Source organism: Dama dama, chromosome 21 (genome assembly GCF_033118175.1).
Source record: "Dama dama isolate Ldn47 chromosome 21, ASM3311817v1, whole genome shotgun sequence".
Lineage (NCBI taxonomy): Eukaryota > Metazoa > Chordata > Mammalia > Artiodactyla > Cervidae > Dama > Dama dama.
The window spans coordinates 54,931,746-54,953,233 of record NC_083701.1 but is presented as its reverse complement, the minus strand read 5'-3'; the positions used below and the strand labels follow the sequence as shown (position 1 = coordinate 54,953,233).

At 37.9% G+C, this 21,488-nt stretch overlaps 1 protein-coding gene across 1 annotated transcript in view; it reads right to left on the bottom strand.

Moving 5' to 3' along the window:
- RSPO2 (R-spondin 2) overlaps window positions 1-21,488 on the bottom strand; it is a 161,391-nt gene that overhangs the window by 78,957 nt on the left and 60,946 nt on the right. Inside the window, exon 3 of the mRNA XM_061122854.1 lies at window positions 1,706-1,894. Coding sequence (XP_060978837.1) covers window positions 1,706-1,894 — 189 coding nt within the window. The remainder of the gene's footprint in view (window positions 1-1,705; window positions 1,895-21,488) is intronic.

Genomic DNA, 21,488 nt, shown 5'->3' with positions numbered 1-21,488 from the left:
TGAAATTAGTTATTTACTAAGTCTCATTGATTCTAAATCTCTGAAATTCACTACCCACAAACTTTTCATCATAACAAGATTTCTCATCTGCAATTGTTACAGTAGCCTTCTCCAACTCATTCCTGCACTTCTTCAAGAATTATCTTAAATAAAGCAATTGCTTTAGTTCAGAGCCACTCAAAACCCTCAGATAACATCCAGACTTCTTAACATAGCACTCACGACCTTTATTATTTGCACTCAAGCCTCCCTTTTCATCCTCAATTCCAACCATTCCTCACACAAAGCACATACTACTCAGTGGTTCTCCTCCAGGGATGGTACTGCTCCCCTAGGAGGCGCTGGGAAATGTCTGGAGATAATTTTTATCGTCGTGGTGATTTGGGGGAATGAAGATGATTTAAGGAGCAGAGACAGAATGCTCAGTGACCAGCAGTGCGGGACTTGTGCCTTGTCAAGATGCCAACAGTACCATAAATGAGACTTCTCATTGCCCAAACACATTATTTTTTTAAACATGTTGTTTCTTCCTCCCAGATTCTATTTAATCTTCCTCTATTAGTTGTGCCTCCTTCCAAAATAACATTGTCCTTGGATGATAAAACTCAAACACTCTTCCTACCTAAAGACCTCAGCTGATTTAATAGTCATGCACAATGTGTTAGAGGTAATTAAGTCACTCCCATAACACACTGGTTGCCTGCTGATCTAGTGCTTAGTACATTGAATTATGATTAAACTTCTTACCCATCTGTCATTTCACTCCATGTTCCCCTTCTCCTTATCCATTCTATCCTCTAAAATTTGCGCTCTTTAAAAAAAAGAGATGTTCCTTTGTTATTGCATTTTTTTAAACTCCAATTTCTACCATTTACCTAGAAGCTGAGAATCATGCTATAATGATAAATGATTTGGGGTTTAAAAATTGTACTTACATTCCTATCCATAGAATGATATCCCCTAATGACCTTTTTGTTTGTAGTTCCTAAACTTAGAATACTTTGAAGTAAACTAAGTATTTTCATGACATCTTTTATCAGTAAGGGTGCTTTAAATTAATGTATTAAATTACAGATTAGACTAATTCAGGTATTACAAACTTAAGTATAAGAGGAAAAAGAAGCTGCAGACACTGTGGTAAAATTCAAGAAGATGTTCCCAATATAAAGGTATTTAAAGTCTTTTACTTTTTGATAAGTGCTAAGCAAGTATGTCTTACAAAGATCTGCCTACCATGTTTGTTTCCAAGATGCATGTTATGAAAAAGTACTTATGTAATCTTAGAGTATGTGTACAATCTTCATTGTTTAGTCCCTGAGTCATGTCCAACTCTTTTGCGGCCCCATGAACAGTAGCCTGCCAGGCTCCTCTGTCCATGGAATTTTCCAGGCAAGAATCCTGGAGTGGGTTGCCATTCCCTTCTCCAGGGAATCTTCCCAACCCAGGGATCTAACTCACGTCTCCTGCTTTGCCAGGTGGATTCTCCACCACTGAGCCACCCGGGAAGCCCCATGGACAATACATTTCTATACAAAAGATAAAGTTAAAGTGTTCTTATCCCACCCCACTCATTTTTTTTTTTTAAGTTTAAGCTTAAACTATTTCTGTAGTATATTAAAAACATACTTAATCAAAATTTTCAACTTTTAACTCCCCCTAAGTTGCATAAGCAGTAAAATAGGGTGGACAAAAGTCAACTGCTTACTTGCACATCTGTTCATATCTGGGGCTCGGTGTCCATAGTATCCGGATGGGCAGGAATGCAGACATTCTCCATACTGGCGCATGCCTTCTCTTCGAAGAAAGAAGAATAACTTCTGTTGACATCGGCTGCACCCATTGTCCTTTGAACAAGACAAGCAACCCTTGCAAATGGGATTTGATACATAACTAGCTGTAAAAGAAAAAAGAATACATACTTAAATATGAATGTGGTCAGACTTCTGGTCAGCACAACATGCTGAAAAGACAAGTATCTCCTTTCCTTTTGCTCTAATCGTATAGAAATGCTAAACAAAATAACCTTTGCCATTTAAAAAAAAACAAAAAGGTTAAAACACAACCAAACTTAGCAACAAAGAGGAAACCCAGAGGCAGACTTGAGGCTGAAAACTCAAACTAAATTGCTGGAGATGCTGAAGCAGACAGAGGCAGATCTCATGGCAGGGTCCTGAGTCCAGACCAAGCAAACATGCATGGCAAATCACATTGCTGTAAGCATGAAATTAACAGTATTGTGAGTCAACTATACTTCAATATAAATAAATAAAGAAGTATGCATGTAACAAGTTAACATTTGTTCTGTGTAGACTGGAGTCATGAAGGCTGCTTGTCAACAAAACAAGTATTAGAAGCCCCAACTCCAACTGGCCAGAGAAAATGTTTCCAACCCTGGATTAGGGGGCATACAGGAGAAGAGAAAAATATAGCCCATGAGAAATAACTACACCAAATCTACGAGACGTCCAAGTGTGGGATCAAAGTTCAGATCATCAATGTAGTATGGGGTTTCTAAGTCAAGAGATTAGATCCAGGAAAATCCACAAAGGAAAAAAAAAAAAAAAGTATGAAATGACAAATGACCCTACAAAAATTTTCTACAACCCTGACACGTGGGACTTTCAAGGAAAGCCACCTTAATATCAAAATGAACAAATCACATGTGCAAGCAAACCCCAGGAGAAACAATCAGTCTGAGTAAGAGATTTTATACCTAAAGAATAAAAAAGAACAATATGAAAATAATCTTAAAGTGAGTATCTTTAGAGTATTGGAAGGGATGGAATGACTGGAAATCACACAGGAAGAAACAGTATCATAAAATATGCAAATGAGAAAGAAATTAAAACTCTAAACATGAAAAAAAATTTTATGGACAAGTTGAATGGTAGACTGGGAGAGGGACTTAGCTAAAAAAAATAGGTTTAAAGAACTGTACCACAAAAAGTAAGAAACATGTAAGAAAAAATAGCATCTGAAATACATAAACCTCATGAAGTTCACTACAGTTAGTGACAAAAAGGGTAATTAAAAGAAAACATTCTGTTTCTAGTCCTGGTATAAAATTCAAAAATGATACAACCTGAAATCCCAGTATAATTTCTAAAATATGAAAAATTCATGTAACTTTTAGTTATCCTTATACCAAGCAAGGTCATAAATACAGCAAGATATATAAGGCCACACTGACTTCATCTTACTGAGTTAACCCACAAAAATCTTAAGTAGGAATAGAAAATTCATCAATTACTGAAACTTTTCACGTTGAGACTACAATCCTATTTGCCCTACAATAATCTTTATTGAATAAGAAATAAAGAGTATTCAGTACTCAGATTAGCAGCAATACAATGAAGTACACTGTATACCACACCTGTCCTTTACTTAAAATGATTCAGTATCCAATATATTTACTGCTACCTGGAGCAGTTCTTCCTAGGTTTCAGTTCCACAAACACTCTCTTCCCACTTCTCCTGGGTTCCCTGATTATTCTTACAGTCTCTCCTCCAGAGAGATCCCCCAAACAAGAGCTTAACCTAACATTTCAGAGAAGGAGCCAAAAAAGAACTAAGGTACTCAGGATCAGAAACCAAGGCCAAGATAACCATTTGAATTGGCCATTGAGGTCTGCTTCTTACCACCTATTCTAGGACTTTGTTCTATCAACTGTTCAACTGCTTTAATCTACATAGTGAATCTATTTTATGGACTTTTTCTTGCTTGCAAGCCTATCTATGCTTCCCAACTAATTTCTTATTTACCACTTATTTTCTTTAACCTGCAACTGTGGAGCAAAAAAGAATCAAATCAAATGGAAAATCACCTCCTAGAATTCCTAATAAAATCATAACAAGCTTTCCAGACACTGCTTTATATATGTACACTTATACAACATTTATAATATGTAACTGGGATTTTTCATAACTGTGATCAGACTTTACATGAAGTATGATAACTTACTCAAATTTCATCAGGTTGTGAGCATCCTCTCCTACCAATGAACCAGACCAATATCACTCATGTTTCTTGGGAGTTGTCAGTTTTATCTGTAGCCTCTACCTACCAACCAGAGAAGGCAATGGCACCCCACTCCAGTACTCTTGCCTGGAAAATCCCATAGATGGAGGAGCCTGGTAGGCTGCAGTCCCTGGGGTCGTGAAGAGTCAGACATGACTGAGAGACTTCACTTTCACTTTTCACTTTCATGCGTTGGAGAAGGAAATGGCAACCCACTCCAGCGTTCTTGCCTGGAGAATCCCAGGGACGGGGGAGCCTGGTGGGCTGCTGTCTATGGGGTCACGCAGAGTAGGACACGACTGACGACTTAGCAGCAGCCGCAGCTACCTACCAACACCATCCATTTAATTATGCCCAACATTGTTTTTATGAAGACCACAACCAGTTTTTAGAGCCTCAATTCAAGACCTCAATCTCAGTCTCTGGTCCTCCCAACTCCTGTGGCTGGGTCATTAATAAAAGTTTTCTTCCTCTTCTAGCTCCCATGATAATGTCTTCTGAAGATGTAATCTGAACCCTTATTCTTGTGATTTCCACTAATCTTCTTATAGGTCAGGCCCTTGCTACCTCTAGCTTAGACACCCTAACCACCCCACCCCCTGCCCCACCTATCTTTCTCTACTCTCTCCATTCTACTATAGGGTCAGTTTTTCTGCTTTTATTATCATCATAAGGTTTCTGTTATGCCTTACTTTCATGAAATAATTACGATTTATAAAGCGTTTTCACATAGCTGACTGGAAATAAAAAGTGAAAGTGAATGTATTAGTTGCTCAGTCCTGTCTGACTCTTTGACACCCCATGGACTGTAGCCCGCCAGTCTCTTTTATCCATGGAATTCTCCAGGCAAGAATACTGGAGTGGGTAGCCTTTCCCTTCTCCAGGGAATCTTCCCAATCCAGGGATCAAACCCGGGTCTCCTGTATTGCAGATGGATTCTTTACCATCTGAGCCATCAGTGAAGCCCCTGGAAATAAGCCTAGACTATTTACAATTTTTCCAGATGCCTCTGAAGAGGTTTTATTCTAAGATTTTGTTATTATTGTTCAGAGCAGGGTGTAAGGAATGAGTATATAAGTTTCAAAAACTGGGACACAGACTAACTTCCATGTAAGGAGGAGGTAAAGACAGAGTAGGGTGGGCAGGGTGTAGAACATAAGTGAAGGGAGCAGAATCAGAAAGACTCGGCAGCTCTGTGATGGATGAAATGGCTTGGCAGAGGAAGTGGTGACTGGGGAGAACCCAACTCATTTTAATTTTCAGGGCTGTCTAAGAACATAACCCATCTTAAGCAGAAAGACCTTTATGGCATGATATTTGGAGATGTAATTTATGACTCTCATGACTCTTGTGGGGAAAAAAAAAAAAAAAGCCTTTAAGTAGGAACAACCAGGAGACCAAGGCAAAGATAGGAGCTGCTGGCTGGAGCTCAGCAAAAGGCAGCCCCACACTGCAGAGCCCTCTGCAGTAGTTCACTGCTGCCTTTTGCTCTGCAGCTTAACTACAAATATGAAAAGGTAATATCAAGGTTATCCAAATCCCAAACTTAGCTTCATAAGTAAAAAGAGAACTTGGAAGATTTACATATGTAGCAAATTGTTCAAGGAGAAGGTTCTCTGGACCACAGTCATCACAAAGTAAAAGTGAAGCTATACTTACTTTAAGTTCAAAAGTTAAACCCAGAGCTATCACTATAAATCACACTCCATAGTAAGAAGGATGGAGAAAAGAGAATTACAGAGCTAAGAGAATCATTATAAATTAAAGGCTTTTTGTTTTGTTTTGTTTTTATGTATCAGAAGTCAACTTTCATCTTGACCACAAAGATTGCAGAGTCAACAAAGTGTACTCCCCACTTTTTAAAAGGTATTCTTAAAATCAGTAAATGCATTTCTTTATTTACTTGAACTTTAACTGACAATGAAAATGAAGTAGGGAATACTTACCTGAGTCCATATCTTAGATATCTTTATAACCCTACATAAGAGGAACCCTCTTAAAACAAAAGTGATGTGAGCCACACCCAGCCTTAAGTGCTCTCTCTTCCCTTGCCCCAACTTTCAGCAGTGCTCCTCAAAGCTGAAAGATAAGAACGCATGTAATTTTTGCAGTTTGAAGCTTCATGGCCCAAACCTCAAACAAATTTTTTGGTTTAATTAACCACTGTCCAGTGTCAACTATCCTGGTCTCCTCTATGTTATAAATCAGCAGCTAAATTCAACAAGAACTTCTTCATCCATCATATGATGACTATACCAATCTCTGGGCTTCCCTAGTAGCTCAGATGGTAAGGCATCTGCCTGCAATGCAGGAGGCCTGGGTTCAATCCCTGGGTCTGTAAGACCCCCTGGAGGAGGATGTGGTAACCCACTCCAGTGCTCTTGCCTGGAGAATTCCATGGACAGAGGAGCCTGGCAGGCTATAGTCCATGGGGTCGCAAAGAGTCAGACGTGACTGAGCGACTAAGACACACACACCAGTCTCTATATATCTAAAGCCAGGCAAAAATTAGACCTTTAAGCATGACTAGAGTAATTTATTTTGTCAGGATCTTAATAAGTCAAATGGCTCAGCCTATTTCTATGAGATTTAATTCAAGTGTGCAGGTGAATAAACAGATCTTAATTCCCAGCTTTGAAGACCATGTTTATTTGCTCTCCCCGTAAGCTTCAACTTTTCCAACCCTGAAGCCTGCTGAGATCCAGGGCCTCATCATTCCAACCAAAACACTTTTCTAAATCTAGACCCACCCAAAATTCTAAGGATGAAATATATCACATAAAACTTTAAAACTCCTCTAAAAGGTGTTAGACAGTGGTATTAACACAAATCCACACATATCTCCTTGACAGGAAAAGGAATATATGGGTACAGAAAACAAAAATCATGATGCAGAAACCAGGTAACAATTCCTTATATCACTAATAAGCTGTTTTTTTCTCCTTGTGTATTTAAGTAAAACTCTTTACTCTAAATTCTAATCACCTGATTTGTATTCCTCTTAAATTGCAAAGTTTGGTTTTTTATGAACCCTGATATTTTAAGTTTGATCCTTTGTTAAATCAAACCCAGTTATGCACATTTTATCCCATAGAACATTTTATGTAGGTGCTGAATGCCCATCTGTTTCTAATATACTCCTAATACTCCTTAAAAGTGTTCCCCTGTTTCTGTTGTAAGCCCTGCCAAACAAGAAGAAATCTAAATTCTTGCTAGCTGAAGGCATCCATTTCTGACAAAGGGTACAAATTTCTAATTCTGAAAATAATGAGACTGAACAATGGGCTGTTAGCATCTTAGCCTCACTTAATATTTTCAAGTTAAATAATGTTACAAGTTCAACAGCTTTTCAAAAAAAAATGAACATTTATTATTAACTTCATTGATCCATCCTATCACAAAATTGCTAATGATTATCTCCACCCAATTCCAAGTTCAAGATACCTATTTGGAAACAAAAACCCTATCTCTGGCACCAGTAATAGAGAACTTGCCTGTCAGATCCTATGCAAATCAAGTTGGGCATAGACCCTTCCACTAGAACTTGGCATCACCGAGATAAAAAATCCTGTAATCATGTATACTACCAAGCTCAAACTTGACTAAGCCATCAAGATCATGAATGAACAAGCCATGCAAAATTTGACCAAAATGAGAAATACCTTTCAGAGTACTTTATTTTACATTAAATTTTAAATGTTGATAAAAATGAAATATGTAATCTGATCTTTGATGAAAAGACAACAGATTTTAATATGCTAGATATTCACCATTATAATCATGCCTTAGAAAAGAGATGTTAAAATGAACAATTTTAATAAAGCTCTGACAGAAGTTTCTAAATGTCTGCTAAAGTTTTAGAGGAGCTAAAATAACATGAATTTAGTCTAGAAAAAAAAAATGAGAAGGGCAAATTTGTGCCAACAATTCAAAAGTTTCATAACCTGTAGAATTGAAACACACATTCTCAGAATCATTTTTTATCTTTTGTTATGAGTCCTTCAATAGATAACAATATTTTTAGGAAAAATGCTTATGAAACTTTTAACTTCTACAATAAGTATTAGCTTTGAGAAACCCATATCCATTGGCTGTCTGAAAATGTTATTAGTTGATAATTAATAATATCATTGTTCATCCACCTAAAACATGTCAATTAGGAATGAAAGCCTGGATATATCCCTAACTTCAGATGTATTCCATAGGAAAACAATACTTCTAAAATTTTGAAATATTTGAATTCCAAAATATTGAAATCATCTCTGAAAGTGATGACTTCCCTAAGGACTTCCCTGGTGGCTCAGGCAGTAAAGTGTCTGCCTACAATGCAGGAGACCCGGCTTCAATGCCTGGGTCAGGAAGATCTCCTGGAAAAGGAAATGGCAACCCATACCAGTACTCTTGCCTGAAAAATCCCACTGACAGAGAAACCTGGTAGGCTACAGTTCATGGGGTCGCAAAGAGTCGGACACGACTGAGCGACTTCACTTTCACTTTATACTTTCACTTTCTGAAAGTGAAAGTCACTCAGTCATGTCCGACTCTTCACGATCTCATGGACTGTAGCCTGCCAGGCTCCTTTGTCCATGGAATTCTCCAGGCCAGAACACTGGAGTGGGTAGCCATTCCTTTCTCCAGGGGATCTTCCCAACCCAGGTCTCCCACATTGCAGGCGGATTCTTTACCATCTGAGCCACCCAGAGAAGCCCAAGAATACTGGAAGGGATAGTGGGATCCCTTATCCCTTCTTTAGGGGATCTTCCTGATCCAGGAATTGAACCAAGATCTCCTACATTGCAGGCAGATTCTTTACCAACTTAGATACCAGGTAATATTCCTAATGACATCAGGGTTAAAGGAATTTAATTAGATGATTTTTCTGCTCCTACCGAAGTATGTATCTTACTGTACAGAAACTCAAATCTACTAGAAGATTTTAAAATATGGAGGGAGAAAGTTGAGTTACAGATTTATTTTAACATGTGAAGTGCTAATATCATCACAAAAAATGAGGAAAAGGACCACAACTGTAAGCTCCTAATTCCTTTCGAGTGCTAGCACCACACGAGTCATAATCCTCATAGATTGGCACCTCAGAAATACATTTACAACCACGATTAGCCACGGTTGTTGCGTGGTTAAGCAGATGAGATATTTTTTTAAAAAATACAAGCAGAAAGCTTGTATGAGGCATGTGTCATGCATGCTCCAAGTCTGAATTAACTAAGATGTCCCAGGGAAGCCCAAAATACTCAAGAGGGTAGGTCTAAGAAAGATGATAAACTAAGATATGGTTGCAAAATAAATGCGGATGAAATCTTACATCAGTTTGTTTGAGGGCACAATGGACCTATTCAGAACACAATAAACACATTCTCCTTCTAATTTAACAAATCATCATTAATATTCAAGGCAGTCTGCCAAAACTGGAGGAAATGGAAAGATTGTATCAAAGCAGTCACTGCAATCATCAGGGAAAATTACTTTGGTTCAACACATTTTACCTTGAGACAAAGCAGTATCCTTTCAACATAGTTCACCCCAAATGTAAGCAGCTGAAGCAGATACAGATTACACATCTGTTGATGTAAGCCACAGATTTCCCAAAAGAGCTTCTGAATGCACATGTTACATTGCAATGCAAGGTACCTAAATGTTTGGTTTTTTTTTTTAATCAGCACTCATCAGGTCCTGATCCTGAGAGTTTGACACCATTGAGTTCTAGGAGCTCAAGGAAGGTTGAAATGAGCATTCTGATGTGCCAGTTCTATGCACTCATCAACTAACCATCAAGTAGAACGTAAGAATTTGAATGAATTAAATGAGACCCAGAAACATTTTTCCAAAAACAGTCATTAACACCCAACATCAAGTAAAAATACCCAAGCAAAGAAGAAAGTAGCTATGTATAGATGTTAATGAAAAATTAAAATCATGAGCCCTCAAGTAAGCATATACAATTCTGCAAAGAGTGAAGTATTTCTCATGATGAACACTCACTGTTGAAGTCAAGTCCTTTAAGAATTATTCCTCTTCCCCTCACTCCCACCACAAACTTTGACACAAAAATCTTAATGCATATTCCCAGGCTAAATGTTAACTCTGACAGGTAACGGGGAAAAATGTAAAATTAAAGATCTGAACATGCTCATCCCAAAACTAAACTATTAACACAGGCAAAGGCATAAGCTCTTCAGTTTCTACAACGGCTAAGGCAATTAACATTCATTAGTTGATGAAGTCAGAGAACAATATAAGCTGATTTGAGATTGCTCATTTGCCCAAAGTTATATGATGTTTTGAAACAAAGGAAGACATATCTTACATTGTATAAAATAAGCCACCAGCTTGAATCTGGGACAGAGAAAAAAAATTTACTCCATCAAACTGTTCTAATGCCAGAAGATACATAAGTTTAAAGTTAGAATGTGTGGGATCCTCTGAGTCATGCCTAGAAACTGCTGTGTAGTATAGATTACTCACGTCAAGGGTTGGCTGGGACTTTCTCAACATACTTAAAAGATCCTGTGGAAATGTTAACAGAATGTTGGTGCTAATGATAACTCAAACATGAGCAGATCTAAATATATACATTTATGAAGATTGTGAAACCACCACTTTCACATGAGTCCAAGTTTATACAAGGAGATAATCCAATTATTTAAATAGAAAAAAACAAACTGCTCATAAACAGAGCTGGGCTTTTATTCCATAAAGTACTTAAATACTTCTTACACTAACAGTATTTCAAAATAAGTTCTGCATACTTCCTAAGTACTGTAAGCTAAGTGCCATAGTGTCAGACTTACCCAACTGCCTATAGGAAAAAACCCCCCATGGATCCAAAGATTAAATTGGTTTTTTAAAAGGGGAAACAGGGTATGATGGAATTCTCACTGTGTACAAATTAATCAACTGTCTCTCATGTACCACGTGCTTCCTAGAATAGAAACTGACTCCTGCTTATTTCAATATTTTAAGACAATAAATGGAAAGTCAACTGGATAACTTATTTGGTGTCATAAACACAGCCCTCAAGAACCACCAGTGTCATAACTAACCAGATTAAAGAATCCATGTGTTTTAGATGTGGATTATACCACTGTGTTTTAAAATTGAGAATGAATACTGTTAGCTACACTGTCCTAGAGAAAGCTCTCTTCAAATGAAGATAATAAAAAAAAAAAATTAAATTGTCTTAATGAAAAACACACTAGCAAGCCCTTAGGGCTGACAAACATGATTGTGTAACAAGTATTCAGGAATACACTATGATGCAAAAATAAAAAATAAAAGCTTTATTACACTCAATCTAGGTCACTGTGGGTGAAATATCACATAGACTTAATGAAAATTAGAAAGATTCACTATTAAATCTTCAGACCTACACAGGGTTTAGTTCTCAGTAATTTTTAAATAAATCACCTGCATTTAATATTTATCAAAGTTCATTTTAACATGCTTTGTCAGTTTGCTAAGTTTATAGCAATCAATACCTTAGTTTGAAATCTAGCTACTTAATCGTTCTTGTTCTAAGAAGTTATGTGTATTCAGAACAAGAAGAAATGAAAACGAGGAAAATCAATATGGCAGGAGAAGAAAATGAACACAGAAGAACACGCTATGTGACAAATTGCAGGCTATATGTTTTCATCATTTTTGAAAGTAGTGCTTATTACTCATAATTTCTGTTTATCAAAAGTGAATAAACAGATCAGAGAGTTTAAGAAACCTTTCCAAAATCATACACTTTGTTAGTGACAAATTTAAATCCAGCTCTGACCTCTGATTTCAAAAGCCAGGCTTTTAATTTCCTCATTAAAAGATATATGTACAGCACCTAGGGAAAAAATGCATTGTACCAAGATTAAAACTGTGAGAACTTTCTTTCAAATTAGGCTGTACCCTTGTAATTTGCTCACTGCCCCGTGCTCTGTTTTTAGCTACAAGGAAATAATCAAGCATCGTTTTAATGATTAGTCACTAAGAGTACTAAGCTAATTCTTTCCTAACATAACGAGGACTATACTAAGTCCCATAAATCAACAAAATTAGGATGTCATCCCCAAGAACACTTCAGAGTCAAACTGCTGATATAGCAAGCAGGATAATAGGGGAAACTGAGTTACAGGTTTCTTCTGGCAGAAGTTAAAGAGAAATCCTCAAAATTATAAATGGAAAGTCTTTTAACGGTTTGGGCATACAGCAAAAGGCCAGCACTTTTAAAACTGGAATCTCCAATTGACAAGTTCAAAAAAACATCACCCCCAAACCATGCAATTTCCTGCAAATGGGCCACTCTCCTCACTGTCTTTGAAGACAAATCCTGCCCTGGACAAGGAGCCTTTGATGTAACACAGCAAGTGTACCTATGTAATTAGAAGGCTCTGTGTGCCATCCAAATGAGTGAAACTAGACTTTAAAGATGCACTGCAGTGAAGAGTTATGGACCGACAGACTGATACAGAGTTCAAGAGCCGTTTGCCTCTGCTCCCCAACCATAGTTCTCCTTCACTCCTCCAAGCCTAAGAAGCTGAAAGCGAATTGCACATGCACTGCTGGAAAACTGTAAATCGTAGTTGGTCACTCCCAGAAAGTGGCAAAACTATATGTGTGCATGCTTACAGACATGTGCTCACTCAGTCGTGTCCAATTCCTCGAGACCCCAGAGACTATAGCCCACCAGGCTCCTCTGTGCATGGAATTTTCCAGGCAAAAATACTGGAGTGGGCTGCCCTTTCCTTCTCCAGGGTATCTTCCTGACCCAGGGATCGAACCTGTGTCTCTGGCATCTCCTTCATTGACAGGCAGATTCTTTACCACTAGTGCCACCTGGGAAGCCCATTTGCAGATATAGCTTTGTATATAGAGACCTACAGTTATGCCTGTATATATAAATATATTCATATACTGTTTTCTGAACAATTTGAGTACAAGTTGTAGATGTCACACACTGAAATTACACTCTACACTGAAATTTCAGTGTTCAGTATAGATTTCTAAAACAAGATATTGTCTTATAATATCTTCCATATTGATATAATCCAATACTATGTTCTAACCACAGTCCATATTCGGTTATCCCAATACTGTTCCTTTTATCTATTCTTTTCCTAGACTAGAATCCCCTCCAAGATTATGCATTGCAATAGGCTGTCATGTCTATTGGTCTCCCTTATTCTGGAACAGTTCCTCTTTTGTGAGCTTGATGTTTTCGAAGAGAACAGGTCAGTTATTTACAGGATATCCATTTGAGTGACTGATCTCATATTTGGGGGATAATGTATGAACTGATGTTATGGCCTTTTCTGTGCAGATCAAGAAGCACTTGATGAATTTGATTGCAGTATTGGTGATACTAATTTTGATCCCTTGGCTAAAGTTGTGTCTGCCAGGTTTCTATATTATAAGGTCACTATTTTTCCCTCTGTAACAGGGGCCCAAACCCCAGGGCTGATACTGGCTCTGGACCTGTTAGGAACTGGGCCACACAGGAGGTGAGCAGCAGGTGATTGAAGCTTCATCTGCAGCTCCCTGATGGTAAAGAATCTGCCTGTAATACAGGAGACCAGGGTTCAGTCCCTGGGTTGGATCAGAAACTTCCCCTGGAGAAGGAAATGACAACCCATTCTGGTATTCTTGTCTGGAGAATTCCATGCAGAGGAGTCTGGCAGGCTACAGTCCATGGGGTTACAAAGAGTAGGACACGACTGAGCAGGCTAACAGCTTCACTTTCACTTTATCGCTCGCATTGCCTGAACCATCACTCATGTTACTGTACCATCCCCCTCCACATTGCTGGGATTACTGCCTGAACCATCCCACCTCCCCAAACTGGAAGAACTGTCTTCCACAAAACCGGTCCCTAGTGCCAAAAAGGTTGGGAACTGCTGCTCTAGAAGACATATTTTTTGAGGAGATATAGTGAGACTAAGTACCCATCCTGTTCTTCAAACTTCCACACTAGTTTTAGTATTCCTTGATGAAGAGCCATGAAATTAAAAGATGCCTACTCTTTGGAAGGAAAGTTATGACCAACCTAGACAGCATATTAAAAAGCAGAGACATTACTTTGCCAACAAAGGTCTGTGTAGTCAAGGCTATGGTTTTTCCAGTAGCATGGTACGCATATGAGAGTTGAACTGTGAAGAAAGCTGAGCACCAAAGAATTGATACTTTTGAACTGTGGTGTTGGAGAAGACTCTTGAGAGTCCCTTGGACTGCAAGGAGATCTAACCAGTCCATCCTAAAAGAAATAAGTCCTGAATATTCATTGGAAGGACTGATGTTGAAGCTGAAACTCCAATACTTTGGCCACCTGATGCGAAGAGCTGACTCAACAGCTCTGATGCTAAGACCCTGTTGCTGGGAAAGACTGAAGGTGGGAGGAGAAGGGGACGACAGAGGATGAGATGGTTGGATGGCATCACCAACTCAATGGACATGAGTTTGGGTAAACTCCAGGAGTTGGTGATGGACAGGGAGGCCTGGCGTGCTGCAGTCCATGGGGTCCCAAAGAGTCAGACATGACTGAGTGACTGAACTGAACTAACTTGATGTGCGTGCCTGTGCAGTCACTAAGTCATGTCCAGCTCTTTGCGACCCCATCACTGTAGCCCACCAGGCTCCTCTGTCCATGGAATTCTCCAGGCAAGAATACTGGAGTGGGTTGCCATCTCCTCCTCCAGGGGATCTTCCTGACCCAGGGACTGAACTCATGTCTCATGCATTGCAGGTGGATTCTTTGCCACTGAGCCACCTGTGTAGCCCAATGATTCTTGCCTTAATCAACTATTCTTTGGATGACTATCAAAGGTGATTCTCTAACTCCATCTTAATGATGGAGGTTATCAGGGGGCATTCTAGCGTTGGAATGAGCTTTCCCTTCTCCCTCATTTGTTGGTCTCTTGTTTGTTTATATCTGTAGGGAATACAGATTTTGTTCATTGTACTATCATCTGTTATGTTTGTGCTCAACTTATCCTAGACTTGTTTACTGAGAGCCCTTTAAGGTGTTGTTGTTCATTCACTAAGGTGCTGTGGATTTTACGTTGCATTTTCTGTGCACGCTGCCAAGTGCTTAGGGATAGAGAAGAAGGACATTTATCCTGGAGAGCTAAGACACAGGTGGTAAGATGACCTGGGTCTTGAAGACAGACCAGGAGTTTGCCAGCTGGAGAAGAATATCCAAAAGAGAGAAAGAGGACATGTGCAGGTGTCAGCACACAGTTGGAGGAGGCTGAACTCTTTGTCCTTGTATGGCAGACAAACCTCGGCCTGTCTTATCGACAATCTACCTTTCAGACAACAGCAGAAACAGCAAAAGGAGACACTCAATACTTAACTTGAACACAAGGAAGCACTTGCTGAGAATTATAATGTTACCATGGGGTTTATAAGTATAGAATATATAGAAACTGCAACAGTAGAAGTAAAACCCAAGACTTTAAGAATGGATTTCTTTTTTAAGTTTGGAAGGATACAGGTTTGGCTTTGCAGCCAACATTTCTAAGTTAGAAAAGGAATTAAGAGGATATTTTCAAAATAAGACTCTACGTACATAATCTCAATGAGGAAAAAAATGAATGATATGATATTCTATAGAATTCAATAAGGCTTCATAGGAAGTCCTCTGACAAATTTAAACATTTAAGCAACATGTGCAAAAGGATATATTCATGAGAAAAACAGAAAAGTCACAAAGAAATGTGAAGAAGGCTAAAGTTTCCTAAGGTTTATGGGAAACATTTTTTAAGAGCAAAATTAACAAGATGACATTGTTAAGCTCAACTTTTAAGATATAACATAATAGTAGATGAAAGAGACAGAAAACTTATTTTCTGCTTCCATTTTATATTTATTAAAAATAAAGACATGAAAAGAGAAAATTATCACAGATTAATAAAAAATAGTGAATATGGGATAGGCAAGGAGATCCTAGTAAATATATCTTTTTTTAATAATAAGAAATTGATTCCTGAAAAAAAGTGGAGGGCTTTCAAGATGGGACATGAATAAGTGTCTCATTTTCAATAAGTTGGGAAAACTGAATTTCAAGAACTCCAGATTCTAGAAGATGCTTTAGGACACTAGCATTGTAAGCACTTATAGTTTAAAATAATTAATATAAACACCTATCTTGGTATTTATAAGTCACTAAGAACAAGTTATTTCAAAATTAGCCTAATTATTTAAATACATCATAATATCCCTTGCTTTCTCTCCTTACTATGTATCTATGTCTCTTTCTATATACACACAGATCTACAGATAGATACAGAAATAATACACTCATATTTGGTAAATTATTTACAAGTAAGTTGCAGACACCATAATACTTCACATGCAATTATCCTGCGCATACTTTCAGAGAATAAGAACATTGTCTTACATATTCACAATATCATTGTCAGACCTCAGAAATTTAGCATGGACAAAACATTATTATTAATACGCTGTCTACATTCCATACTTTGTCAGCCATCCCCAATGTTCTGTTTTTCCATCTATCCAGAAACTGAGAACTGTGGACTGCATTTGGCTTGTTTCTTTAGTCCTTTTAATTTGGAACACCTTCCCCACTATTTTTTGTCTTTCTTGACATTGAGATTTTTAGAGTCCAGGCCAGTTGTCTTATGGAATATCCTTTAATCTGCATTTGAATGACTATGGCCATATAATTTGGGCTTCTTTGATGGCTCAGAGAGTAAAGAATCTGCCTGCAATGCAGGAGACACAGGAAATGCGGGTTCAATCTCTGGGCCTGGAAGATCCCCTGGAGGCAACCCACTCCAGTATTCTTGCCTGGAAAATTCCATGGACAGAGGAGCCCAGAAGGCTATACATTTAGACATGCCATTTTGCCATCATTGATACAATCATTTAATTCAGGCAGGGACCATCACCAACTAATACCATTAGGTAAAAGCTTATTGGGAAAAAAATATTGCCCAGGAGATTACTTAATAATTCCAAAGGGGGAAGTTGCCTTTATGATGAAGAGAGTTGGCCGAATCCACATTAACCAAGGGATCAAACTGAGAATCACCGCCAAACACAGAACAAGCTGCCTCATATGCTTCCTGATGTGGTGAAATGGGGAGTCACATCTGTCAAGAATTTTTGTCAACAGATACTTCTTCTAATCACTTTGTAATCACTAAGTCTCCATCTCATTTTCAGGGATGCTCAACTTGATATTGCAGAGACACGTTTCTTCCTCTTTATTCTTTTCATTTTTACTCATAGTACTCTGAGAGCAATGTATTCCAAACAGGAGTGGAACGAGGAAGATAAGGAGCCAGTAGACAGATGAGGAAGGATTGTCTGCTCTCATTAAGTACCGATTATCAGGCCCAAACACACAGGCCTATGTGCAACCACAGACACATATATGCATGCCCATACGCCCCAAGCAAGTGGGCTGGGGTGACATTAGCTACTTCCTGGGAAAATTAGTCTATCATTGTGGAATAGAAGCATTTCTAAGGCCACCACATGTAATCATACACTACAAAGCTCTAGGGGACACTATTTACATATAGCAGTTCTGCCTCAAAAGGATATAAAGCAGAGATTCCCACCTGATGGCCACGAGCCCTTGGCAGACTAAAGAAGTACTTTCTTTTCCCCCTAAATTTTTTTTTCTGGAAATTCAGTTTTCTTGATTTTTCTTGAATAATCAGATGGTATGGCCATCATACCATCATTCCTGCTTAATAACCATCAACTGAGGTATTTGGCAGTTGCCTCCATCAAACAGACATGCCCTATCTATTTCATCTCATCACTCTCCATGGTCTAGCACGTGACCAACTTCACACACAGAGCAGCCAACTGGCTTACAAGGATCACCTTCCATAAAAGACATAAGACACTCAAGTTCATGCTCTCATTGACGACATTTTCCTAACATTCGATTCACTTACTGCCTGGGAGATGTACAGCATCTCACAAACCACTGTAGCTTTCTCTCTGTGAATTAATAATCATGAAATAGCAACTTTTTCACTGTAGCCTAGTAGAGACCAGTTGGCATAAAGAAAAATAGTGTTATTACATAAGAAATATCAGTAAAAAAAACAAAATTAGATTCAAGTATTAAACTACTATAAACATTTAACTGTACCTAAATTTCACACATATGTGATAAAAAAAATCACTTTGTAAAATGGTTTACCTCTTTTAAAATCTATGTTCACAGAGCAAAAGAATCTCCTGAAAGGCTGTGTGACAAAGTCAGAAACTGCAAAAAAATACTTATTAAACAAAGAAACAAATTGGAAAAAATTATAGCAACACACAAAAAGAGTACATTTTTTGTGTATTGAATACTTATAGATCAACATGGAGAATGGTTCTCTTAGAAGAGGAAGCAGGGAACTTAAATTGCTAAACATTGATCAAAGAAATGGAAAAATGTACACAAAAATATGTTCAACCTCACTAGTGACAAAAAATGCAAATTAAAATAAGCAGTAAACCTCATCATATATTAAAGTTTAGGAGTTGGCTGATTAAAAACTATCAGTAAGCATTTAGAAAAGATGACCTCATATACTCCTGGTAGTAATGTGAATTAGTACAAATCTTCTAGAGTATAATTTAGCAATATTGTACTTTTCCTTTGACCTAGCAATGAAACTTTTAGGAATCCTACAGAAAGAAATGGAAAACTAAATAAAGGTATAAAATTCACATCACAGCATTTGTTTTTATAGTGAAAAGGTAGTAAACTGCCAAAATGTCCAGCAATAGAATACTGAATAATGTATATTAAATCTAAAATACTGACTTTAAAGATCATTTGTTATATATAGCAATGTTAACATGCAAAGAAGGCTCTTTTGATATAGAAAAATGTGAGAAGGCAAATAATACAGGACTCATTTGATTTAAAAACACATACATCTGTATAATGGCATTATATTCTGGAGTATAACTGATTTTTTTTCTTTTAAGTTCATTCTTAGTCCTTAGGTTTTTCTTTATTCAAATAAGCAAGTGGAATTCACTGGCTCAGAGAAGAGTTTCTCAAAGAAAATTAAGTGCAAATACCCAAATTTTCAGTTTCCAAATGAGATTTTAAAACCCTTAGAAGAAACAAAACCTTCCCATTCCTTTCATTTCACCACGTTATGAGACACTGAGTTTTGAGTTTCAAAAACAGGAGGCCAAATTCACAGAGAACAAAAGTTTCTGTCCTAAATAAGCATGAAAGATTATCAGAGCCAATTACCTGCTTAGACAGGATAAACACCCCATGAATTGCCAGGTGGAGTAGGAAGAAGAGAACACTCAGTTGAGGTGGAGGGTGTCTCTACAAAGGATCGTATGCCCTAACCTTAGAGGAATGGGAGCACAAAAAAATATTCCTATCCTGTCCAGATAAGTTTGACAGTCAGACCAGAAGATATATGTGAAACCCAAGAATGCAGGCACATCCAGGTATGTGCTTCCAAGCTGGACACTTAGGAGCCACGGGATGGAGACATGGGAGTAAGGTATGGAGAGCCTGCAAAGGCCTCTCAAGCCCAAAGCAGTCTAGGAAACCATCTGAAATTACCCCACATGCCAAGAAGAGCTCAGATGGGGCTGAGAGAGACCATGGGTTAGGGACAGAGGGCAGAGACCTTGCAGGCATGAACTGAGGCCCTGGCAGTAGTGTGCAGGGCTAGCCATGGAAGAGTCCAGACCAGCGCTGACCATGCACAGCATGCAGAGTGGCGACAGGATGAGGGAGGCCCCCCACTGCTTTTTCTCTCCAGACAAGCCTGATGCAAACCTTGCTGAGAAGCCAGTGGTGGAGAAGGAGGAAAGGGCAGAGCTCATCTGGGGATGAAAATGGAAAAACACTTAATTGACAGAGTACTCAAATTTACCAGGATTAATTTTCCACTACCAAGAAAAACAAGGCTTCAAGACAGACACTAAACTCAAGTGTAGAAAATAAAGCAACTTTGTTGCACCCCTGGGCATATGTCTTAGGAAATGTCTATATTCTAAATACACATAGAAAAAATATCTTAGAAATACAATGCAAAAACATTAACAGTGGTTAATGCAAGGAAGTAGAATGAATCCATCTTTTTTCTGTATACTCTTCGGCATTACATAAAGTCTTGCAACAAACCCATGTTACCTTAATAGAAAACAAAATTACTTTGGAAATAAAAGGCAAGTGACAATTATTCTGCCTTAAAATGTTTTAAAGAATTGAAAGTAATAATTAAGTTTTTAAAATAATTTAGGTGGCAAAATACAACAGGCTACTTTTCTCCACTTCTTAGTTTCTACTTCTCATTATCCTGACTTTCACATATGGAGTGGAGGAAAAACAGTCCTTAATGCCTGTGATTCATCTATAAGAACAAAGCTGCCCACGTGCCGTTTGCACCACTGTACGCGCATGCATACCCCAGCAAAGGTCATAATTTTTCAGGGAAGTGTTACTGTCTCTTTAGAAAACATAAAAATTCTAATTTGCTTAAAATACACACAGAAACCCAAAGGCCTTAATAACCATAATTACAATTTCCTCCAAGTAGAACATTCATAAGCCTTAAATCTCTTTACTGAGGTTTATTGCTAGTAATTAGGCAAAGTACACAGAACTAAAGAGTGTGTGCATGTGTTTGTGTGTTTAATTTAATAGAATCAAGAAACATTTGTGTCTTTTAGCCCCCACTTTTCAATACTGAATTGAAATATTCAAGAAGGAAAGGGAAGAGAGATGGGAAGAATTCAGAAGAGGTGGAAAAGAAGGACTTTCTAGATTAGTTCAACATCCAAATAAATGTAGTATTTGGATCCTGTTCATATAAGTTATTTGTTTTAATTATTCCCTAAACTTTCCAAAAACATTTAGTGGGAAAGTTGAAACCAAGATTGGCTTTTCAAACTATAGTGCTATATTAGCAAGTAGTCTTATCAAGTCCTGCTCTGCAAAATGTGGTCCTTAGACTCCAGGCAGTAGCACCCTCTGGAAGCAGAATCTCAGGCCTCCCCCCACACCTACTGAATGCAAATCCATTTCAAAACAAGACCCCCCCTTGACTCCTACACATTACTCTAATGCATTCAGATCCAAGTTTTGAATGTAGCACCCCCCTCCAAAATAAAAGTTGTAACAAGGAAAATTAATCTCTGTACCTAAAAACATTAAACCTACCTTTTATGCTTGCCTACACATAGATTATAATCAATTCAAAGGGGAATTTTATCTTTCTATCAGAAAAATCAAAAATCATAATTAAAGTAAAATCTTTCCATTTTAGTTTTTCAGTCTTAAACTGCAAATTGAAAATGGGTTAATGTGCAAAAGAAATTCCAAGGGTGTAAAATTTATTTTCCAAGGTTATTTGTTGACCCTATTCAACCCTCAGGATAGGAAACTGCTTGGTCACGAAGTACCATCCTAGTCAAATGAAAGCTACATAATAAGAGATCTCTCAAACAGCTGAAAAATGAG